At 42.9% G+C, this 9,696-nt stretch overlaps 2 protein-coding genes across 6 annotated transcripts; one reads left to right on the top strand and one right to left on the bottom strand.

Moving 5' to 3' along the window:
- Positions 1-5,919, top strand: LOC125529174 (probable E3 ubiquitin ligase SUD1; the record flags this gene model as incomplete). 2 transcript variants are annotated; one of them, XM_048693586.1, is given in 9 exon segments in its annotated part: positions 1-21; positions 753-1,433; positions 1,971-2,738; positions 2,844-3,055; positions 3,158-3,532; positions 4,235-4,386; positions 4,502-4,665; positions 4,781-4,927; positions 5,094-5,919. In XM_048693586.1, coding segments are annotated over 9 exon segments (3,039 nt in total), but the record flags the coding sequence as incomplete, so codon positions are not given.
- A 922-nt stretch (positions 5,920-6,841) lies between these two features.
- Positions 6,842-9,681, bottom strand: LOC125529176. Of its 4 annotated transcripts, XM_048693589.1 has the most exons (5): positions 9,473-9,681; positions 9,156-9,307; positions 8,267-8,507; positions 7,707-7,794; positions 6,842-7,610 (listed from the first exon to the last, which is right to left on the bottom strand). In XM_048693589.1, the coding sequence occupies exons 4-5, from the start codon at positions 7,772-7,774 to the stop codon at positions 7,106-7,108; spliced, it is 573 nt and encodes a 190-aa protein (XP_048549546.1). In that variant the 5' UTR covers positions 7,775-7,794; positions 8,267-8,507; positions 9,156-9,307; positions 9,473-9,681; the 3' UTR covers positions 6,842-7,105. The 4 variants fall into 4 exon arrangements, 3 of the variants coding, with proteins under 3 accessions (XP_048549546.1, XP_048549544.1, XP_048549545.1); XM_048693587.1 differs by having other exon boundaries at positions 6,842-7,794; XM_048693588.1 differs by having other exon boundaries at positions 6,842-7,794; positions 9,283-9,307.
- Between the last annotated feature and the right edge of the window lie 15 nt (positions 9,682-9,696).

Below are 9,696 nucleotides of genomic sequence, written 5' to 3'. Positions count from 1 at the left end.
AGCAACTCCCGCCAGTGCGAGGTATGCTTGACCTGACCTCCCCCGACCTCCCCCTCAACCCATCCCTAGGTCGCTAGCTAGCTCCCTCACCCAGGGATTCGATTGGGCGGTGGCAGAATCGATCCATGGGGCGCCGAGCCGGTGCGCTCGGTGCCGATTCATCCGGGAAATGTGCCCCTATCTGTAGGTTGGGAATGAAATTAGTCAATAGGCGCCATACCTGGATAGGGGAATTGATGTAGGGGTGATTTGGTGCATCGTAGGAATGATTTTAGCGCTCTATACGTTGCTATAATTTGGTGAAGCTGCGGTTCAGAGCCATGTCCATGGAATGTTTTTTGTGAATTGTCCTTCTAGCAATAGAATCTCGTTTCGTCGGCTACTTAGGTCTTTTTCGAGAACCATGTCCATGGAATGCTTTTCGGGATGTGTCCTTCAAGCAGTATGATCTCGTTTTGTGGCAGAGCTACTTTGTTCTGTGCCTGGTGTCAAGAGATTGGCAGTTAATATGGCCATGCTATTCTGCTGACATGGTGTCGATGTCCCTTTAGTTACTGCTTGCGTCATAATCCTGCGGGGCAAGTTAGTTTTAGCGCGAATATGCTGCGGTGAGGCTTCACCCACCACTCCAAGGCATGCATGATAATGGCTTTCAATTCCAACTTGCACGAAAAGGCTGATAGCGTTATACCACCATCCTGTTTGCTCTCCCCAACTCCAGTTTTAACAAACTGCGTTTCTGTGATTTTCAGGTCTGTAAGCACGCGTTCTCTTTCTCGCCTGTCTATGCTCAGAATGCTCCAACCAGACTTCCTTTCCAAGAACTTGTGTTTGGGGTTGGGATGAAAGCATGCCATGTGTTTCAGTTTGTGCTCCGGCTTGCCTTTGTTCTCTCAGTCTGGCTCATGATTATCCCCTTCATTACCTACTGGATATGGCGGTTAACATTTGTGAGAAGTCTTGGTGAAGCACAAAGGCTGTTCTTGAGTCACATCAGCGCTCAGTTGATTCTCAGTGATTGCCTACATGGATTTCTTCTCTCAGCTATCATTGTCCTTATATTTCTTGGAGCTACCTCTTTAAGGGACTATATAAGGCACTTGAGGGAACTTGGAGGACATGAAGCTGACAGGGACGATGCAGGCCGTGAAAGGCATGGTGCCCGAGCTGTCAGAAGGCTAGCTGGTCCTAATAACAGGGTTCCTGGTGCAGATGGAAATATTGATGACCTGGCTGAAGCCCAAGGGCTTGGTGCTGGGGAACTTCTGAGGAGAAATGCAGAAAATGTTGCTGCTCGATTGGAAAGACTAGAGGCCCAAGTTGAGCAGATGTTAGATGGTCTGGATGATGCGGATGGTGCGGAGGATGTTCCTTTTGATGAACTTGTTGGTATGCAAGGGCCAGTATTTCACTTGGTTGAGAATGCAATTACGGTAAGGACCTTTTCTTGTCATTCTTCTTTTAGTTACACAAAATGGGTTCCCTTGTATGTTTACATGTATCTGAACCGATATTCCAACTAATATTTTCATCCTATGCAAAGTATTAGGCTGTATTTTCTCAAAAATCTTTGGTTGGACAGCATCTGTATGGATTATCCCTACTATGTCCCCTCCAGATAGTTAGCCAGTTATATGCCTTATCTTGGTGTCCTCATTAACATGATGCTCAGCACTGTTATCTGTGACATCTATCTTGCCTTTTTCCAGACTGTTAGATGCATTAAAAGCACTATTCAATCTTGGTGTCCTCATTGGCTTCTCATCGCACTCCCAGAAATGTCATATTAATACCTGGCATGAAAGAAATATGTTTATTCTAAAATTCAGACGCATTTAGGATCCTTAAAGTGTAATTTTGATCTTTCTGTCATGTATCACCTGGTGTATTGTTAGCTTTATTGCTGTCATGCTGGCAGTGTCTGTTTCTCCCTTATTTTCTAATTTTTATATGCATATATTTCTCTTCAGGTTTTGGCCAGCAATGCTATATTCCTCATTGTTGTGATCTTCGTACCATTCTCATTGGGAAGGATTGTCCTGTATTATCTATCATGGTTTTTCTCTTCAGCCTCCAGTCCTATGCTGGCTAGGGTGATGCCATTTACGGAATCTGCTATTTCTTTGGCTAATGAAACATTGAATAGTGCTTTTAATGCCATGAAGAATTTCTCTTCCGACAGTCACAATGAAGGTGTTATTGGGCATGTGATTGAGGTGGTTACTCAGTCCTTGAAGATAAATGCCACTGGTCTTGCTGTAATGCAGGGCACTGGGAAGAGCAGTCTGGTGAAAGGAACAGCTATTGGCTCATCTTATCTTTCAGATCTGACAACTCTTGCTGTTGGATACATGTTTATCTTTTGCCTTGTCTTTTTGTACATTGGATCACTGGCTTTACTTCGATACGCCCGTGGAGAACGTTTTACTATTGGAAGACTTTATGGCATCGCTGCAATACTAGAGGCCATTCCATCTCTATGCAGGCAGTTCTTTTCTGGAATGAAGCATCTCATGACCATGGTCAAAGTTGCGTTCCTTTTGGTGATAGAACTCGGAGTATTTCCCCTTATGTGTGGTTGGTGGCTTGATGTCTGCACTCTTAAGATGTTGGGTACAACAATTGCTCAAAGAGTTGAATTCTTTACGATGTCACCCTTGGCGAGCTCCTCGATCCATTGGCTTGTTGGGATTGTATATATGCTCCAAATAAGCATATTTGTCAGCCTTCTTCGAGGGGTATTGCTCAACTTGTCAATCCCTTTGATATTTCTGCTAGTTTACGAACTGCACACAAGGACTTGTATATCTTGTTTCTCATGTTTGTTTTGCCTTCCTGTGTAGGTACTGCGGAATGGAGTTCTTTACTTCTTACGGGACCCTGCTGATCCAAATTACAATCCTTTTAGGGACCTGATCGATGATCCTGTGCATAAACATGCTCGACGAGTCCTTTTATCTGTCGCTGTGTATGGAAGCTTGATTGTGATGCTGGTCTTCTTACCTGTCAAACTGGCCATGCGAGTAGCTCCTAAAACTTTTCCTCTGGACATTACGTGAGTCCGATCATCCCGATATCTTTTTAATCGAGCCTTTTATCTTTTCTGTCTCATTTGGTTATCTTACACTTACATCTTTTTGTTGATGTATTATTGCAGCATTTTTGACCCTTTTACCGAGATTCCAGTTGATGTGCTTCTGTTCCAAATATGCATCCCATTTGCGATTGAGCATTTCAAGCCTCGGGCAACTATTAAAGCTCTGTTGCATCATTGGTTCGCTGTGATTGGCTGGGCACTAGGCTTAACAGATTTCTTACTACCAAAACCTGAAGAAAATGCTGCTGGGCAAGAGAACTGGAATGGCAGGGCAGAAAGAAGAGATAGAGTACATGGTGGGATGGAAATGGTAGCCCCACAGCTTGAGCAGCGTATGATTCAGCATGCTGCCATAGATAATGATGGTAGGGGTAATGCAAATGAAGCCAATGACATTGCTGAAGAATCTGATGTAGATGATCAAGGAGATTCAGAGTGAGTATAATATCTAGATAGCTGTAAAAGAATAATTACTTTCTGCGCATCATTTTTGAACCTGCACAAAAGAAGATTATATTTTCTGTATATCAAAAGAATAACAGTTTAGAGTATGGTAAAAGAATAGCTACTTGCTGTTCTTACATATTTTTTGAACCTGCACAAAAGAAGATTATGTCCTATATCAAAAGTAAAACAGTTTGGAGTGTGGTTGAATTATTTTTCTTCTAACAAATTCTTAAGACTATAAACTCTGCCTTTAAATTTTAAGTGTTCTGTTGAAGCCCCTCCCTCCTCCTTTAGAGAAATCTAGCATCTATGTTAAGTAATCAGTATAAGTACGGAAATTGCTTTTGGATCATGGGGCCTCCATGGAGCCCGTCAGATTTTGAAGTTTAATGTACATAGAGATGCGTACAACATTCCTGTAAATTTCATGATGAAATATGTTTTGTTGTGAGCTACACAGACAAAAAAACATGTATTTCTAGCACATGAACTATTTGCTATGAAAGCCCATGTTTTTTTTTTCAGAATTGTTTGAAACTTAAAAATCTCACTTTTGATTTCTTTAAAAATCGGGCTCCATCGTACTCTTGGAGCAAGAAATCCTCTCTTGTATTAGTATACATAATACAATTACTAAATTTTATCACTAGTTAAGTCCTCTTAATAATTCTTTACCTTTTGAAGGTACAGTTTTGCACTCCGTATCATACTCTTGCTTATACTGGCATGGATGACGCTACTCATATTCAATGCTGGAATGATTGTTATTCCTATCTCACTTGGCCGTCTTGTTTTTGAGGCTGTTCCCCGCCTGCCAATCACACATGGCATCAAGTGCAATGGTAATTTGCTGATGAGTACTGCTTACCTTCCCTCGTTTGCTATACAAGTTTCATATTTATGAGGTTAATGTAGTGATGCTTCACTGAACTTGTGGTTTTCTTGTCTCTTGATCAGATCTGTTCTCTTTTAGCATCGGTTGCTATATTATCTGGAGTGCAGCAGCTGGAACCAGATATGCAGTTGACTACATTAGATCACGACGTCTGGGCTTCCTGGTACAACAGATCTGCAAGTGGTGCTCTATTGTCCTGAAGAGTTCTGCTCTCCTGTCAATATGGGTAATTCATCTGGACTGAGCTTGTTCCAAGTATCTCATTTTGCATTTGCAAGTGTGGTCTATGATTGACAAGGCCTGTACTCTAGTGTCTAACCATGAATAATGTTTCTTTCCAGATCTTCGTTATCCCCATGCTGATTGGACTCCTTTTTGAGCTGCTGGTGATTGTACCCATGAGGGTGCCTATTGACGAGAGCCCAGTTTTTCTGCTGTATCAGGATTGGGCACTTGGATTAATATTCTTGAAAATTTGGACTAGACTGGTAAGATTGCAAATCTCTGATTCTGTCTGTTCCACTTAAGCCCTCAATGACTTTGCAGTTGCTTTTAAACCATTCAACCGGATAAACTTCTTTGTAACCATGGGTAGGCACCTATAGGAATGTTCGAACTGTTTTGTTGATTGTTTTTCTTGGGTACTCTTTGCAGGTGATGCTGGATCAAATGGCACCTTTGGTTGATGAAAGCTGGAGGATGAAGTTTGAGAGAGTAAGAGAGGATGGCTTCTCCCGTTTGAAAGGTCTATGGGTCCTGCACGAAATCATTACCCCCATCATCACGAAGCTCCTTACTGCTCTATGTGTCCCATACGTCCTTGCAAGGGGTGTGTTCCCGGTGCTGGGCTACCCACTGATCGTGAACTCGGCAGTCTACCGTTTTGCCTGGCTCGGGTGCCTGATATTCAGCACGCTCTTCTTCTGCGGCAAGAGATTCCACGTCTGGTTCACCAACCTCCACAACTCCATCAGGGATGACCGCTATCTCATTGGCCGGAGGCTGCACAACTTTGGCGAGGACTCCCGTCGGTCGAACGAGCCTGATGAGACTCCAGGTTCATTAGAGGACGACCTTGCGCTGATCCCTCTAGATCATCAGGACAACGACGACGTCGGGCTGAGGTTCAGGGGCAACAACCGTCATGAAGACGCGGGGGTGGTTGTCGGTTAAGCAGGAGCGTGTGACCGGCATTGTAGAGTGAATGAGTTGCCCTGTAGTGTTAGGGTAGTAGGCAAGCATTGTTGTACAACACACATAGTAGCGAGGGGAATAAGCTAGATAGAAGGATTTCGCGCCGAAAGCTGATGGTCAACTGCCTCTTTTTTTGTTCCTGTGGTAGCCGTTGCTGAATGTATATATTGGTGGAGCACCTAAGAAGACATAACCTGATGTTGTTCTGATGTAATGTGTAAGGGTAAATCTGATTCGACACTGGTGTAATTGCCGATGTTTTACGTTGGATCTTCGTTCTAGTTTTCATCTCATGGAATGATCAGCTTGCGAAAGTAGCATTGAGGTTTGCACTTGCTGGCTGTTTGTCTGCTCAGTTCTTAGGGCTGAGGTGTTATCTTCATAGCCATCGACCACAGTTTCATAGCATGGTGTATTATTATCAGTTTAGTGGCAATGAAATTGGAGACTGGCGCTCATAAGTTTGGAAAAGAATTAGAGAAACTATGCATGTATATTTTTCTATGTGCAACTTAACTTAATGACTTGTCTAGGTGTTTATGGAAGGCTAAGAGTGACGGGCCTTTGGAAATAAATCAGGGAAGCTCCTGGTTTTAGTTCAAACTAAAACAACTCATTATGGATCGGAAGGAGTACTATATTTTGCCGCGCATGCACTTGTACAAGGACCAAGGAGGTGTTTGGTTCAGAAATGGAGACTTAAAACGTAAACGGAATCAAATGACACTGTTATTGTAAACGGTATCGATCAAAAACCAAAACTGTTTGGTTAGTAACTGTAACGTTAATCAATACAGCACCGCCTGGTCTTGCATTTCCCCGGTCAGCTGCTTCCCGAGCGGAGAGCCCAGCCCGGCCATTGATGTGGGGGCTGTTTGGATTGTGCCCCATCTAGCCCTACCAAATTATTGGCATGACCAACTTGAAGGCAAGACCAAAAAATTGGCAGGTTATGGCTGTTTGGATTGTAGCCCACGACACTTGCCAAGTTTTTGGCAAAACCATTGGCCACCGTTTGGTTTGAAGCCAAATATTTGGCAACCTTGATTGGACTGTGTTTGGTTTGGTCCCAAAATGCATGCCAGCTAATAAAAACCACATATGTATACTACCTCACATATATCACATGACATAAATACAAATTTTCAATTTACAAACACACTCAGACACAAACTGTAAGCATGCATTTTCAGAAATTGACAATGACATGGTTCAGCTAATACATTAGATAACTCATAATGTTTGATACATCAGATTAATCAAGGAGGCTAAATAAAATTCACATAGTAACCAAGTCTTTACCAGACCATGAAGTCATACAAGTCAGGCATGCACCAAGTCTGCTCCATATAAACAAAATACGATGCACCCAGCCTGCTCTATATAGACAGAATATGCATGATGTATGTTACCCATGCTCCTAGCGATATAAACAAAAGGAAGCCACAAACTCTATCTAGTTATATGGCCATTCAGTGAGCAGTTGCAGATCCACCATTGCCACCATCTTCTTGAAACCGAGGCTCGAAGAAGCTAAGGACCCACTGTCCAAGAATCGTTTCATCAGCATAGTTGAGATAACTACGGAAGATATCTTGGTCTGGCTTGGATAGATATGCTACAATCTCAAGTTTATCCTTAGCTGGTATGGTAAGGGCATTTATCCGCTTCCAAAGGTTTGCATATGGATCTGTAGGTGGCATTGGTTGCATGGAAACAATAGGAGATGCAAGAGAGTCAGCTAGCTTCTTGATACCGGCTGCCATATCATCATTAGATATCTTGTTCTTCTTTTTTGCTTTCCCCTTAGTTGGCTTCTTGGAAGGTGAAGATGACACATGCTTGCGCTTCTTAATTAAAGGATTGCCTTCCAAGTCAACTTTTGGACTGTGGCGATCAATAGTATCAGAGTCAGCTTCATCACTGTCTACTGGAATTAGATTGGCCTCAAGTTCCCTCAATTCCTCGCTGTCATCACTGTCATCATCCACATTGACAGTGGTTTGGTCAGTTGCAAACGAGCCATCAGCATGGGACTGGTCAGAGAATAACTCTTGCAATTGATGAAAGAACCTGATGGGTCTAGTAAGATAATTGACTGCAGTTTTCTGCACATAATTGACCAGCATACAAACACCCATCTTCAGCAGCACTTATGAATCTGAAATAAGTCAGACAATCTTACAAGGATAAAATAAGTTACATAAATTCAGTCCAAAATGAAAATACATCAAAGATACACTACAAGCTTCAATTGTTCCCTCACATGGAAAATACATCAGAGATACTATCTGCCCTCATTTGCACTCTCTCTATCTGCCCACATTTGTTGAGCTAATAAATCGTGCTTGGCAGCCCACTCACGTATGTCAGCCTCTTGATCACGAACCCGTCCACTACTCCTTGGGATGTCTCTCTGAACTAATGGACCATACTTCCTGCCTTTACCTCTAAATTTTCTACCATCTCTGCTTCTATACCAAAGGGCCAAGAGAAGAACAATAACAGATAGAGTTCTCTGCCTCAACATGCTGTAATAATAATATCTTTGTTGATCCATGTCCATCTGGGTTAATATGAAATGTACAAAAAAAAAGAGCAAACTTGGTAGATCATTACAAATGATTACTTACTTGCTAAAAGATACTCCCTCCGTCCGAGAATAGTTGTCCCCATGGCTTTTTTGCAGTTTAGTCCTTAGCGTTTCCCCGACCAAACCCGAGGTCCACCTTCCTCGTTCTCTCCGGACCGAATGCCGCCCCATGCCGCTCCTCTCCACCACCACCCCTCCCATCCCACGCCGCCTGCTCCTCCTCCTCCTCTCCACCTCCACCTCCCATCCCATCTCAGTTTAAGTTACTGAATTTGCAAGCACTGTTCAGAGTAGATTTTTGGTTGAATTACAGTGCTTTCAATCAATTTGCAACATTTGTCACTGTCAGATCATAACAAGCTAGAATTCCATCAAAGTGAGTAATACTTTCACTATCCTAATGCTTTATAAATGCAGAGAAGATGCTCATTTTTTTGTAACCTGTAGATGCCATGCTCAATTTTTTGGTAAAGCTAGAATTCCATATATTTTGTGTTGCTATTGGAGACTGGAGTAGCATTTTTCAAATGGATACTTCTTTCCAAATTTGAAATGATCTGTAAAAAAATTGAAATGATTCTGGATGCATCAACCTCCCCAACTTGAATTTGTAGATGCTCAATTTAGATGTTTTTGTCCTAACAAACAAGTAAACTACTGTAACTCTAGTTTTGTGGTAAACTACTGTAGTTGATCTGTATCTTCATGCTGCTGTTGTTCCAACCATAAGGAGTGGATCATCCCGTGTAAACTACTGTACTGATAACTCCCCCACCTTAATTACTCGAAGAAGGTAACAACTTGTGTCATTACTCAGAAGAAAATGATGATTTACTGGTCTTAATAATATTTCAATTGATGAACAAAGGACTAGTGTCATTACTCAGAACCTTACGGTCTTGCAGCATGTTCAGAATAAATATTCGAACCTTGCGGTCAAAACTGAATGTTGACAGTAGTAGTAAAACTAAATTGTGTACTCCCAGTACTACTACTCCCATGATCATGAAGTGTTAATCCTGATGTAGCTTCAACATTTTCAGTTTACTGCAGTACCTGACGGCCTCTCACAAGTCACAGTCTGCAACAAGTTTACAAATTATCTTCAGCAATTATCTTGCAGGTTCATCAGCACTTGAAAGAGCAGTCACAGTAAATTCAGAGTTTAGGGTACTAGCAAATTAACTGAGCCCTGAAACCTGAAATTTACTGAAACCTGAAACCTGAAATTTTAACTGAATTTTACCTTCTTCTTCTTCCTGAGGAACACGAGCTATGGGCTCTGGCGGCAGCACAAGGAGCAGGACCTCGTCGGCGTGCTTCTTGCTGCGCGCCCAGTCCTCGGCGCCGGGGGCGAGGGGCGGGGCGGGGTCGGGCTCCTCGATGCCGCAGGCGGCGCTGGTGCTGGAGGTGACGCTGTTCCCCCCGCTCGCCGGCCTAGCCGCCGCTACTGAGGGTGGGGGGGCCGGC

This window comes from Triticum urartu, unplaced genomic scaffold, assembly GCF_003073215.2.
Source record: "Triticum urartu cultivar G1812 unplaced genomic scaffold, Tu2.1 TuUngrouped_contig_5403, whole genome shotgun sequence".
NCBI classification, from domain to species: Eukaryota; Viridiplantae; Streptophyta; class Magnoliopsida; order Poales; family Poaceae; genus Triticum; species Triticum urartu.
Note: the sequence above shows the minus strand (reverse complement) of the source record. Positions and strands in the feature narration are given on the sequence as shown.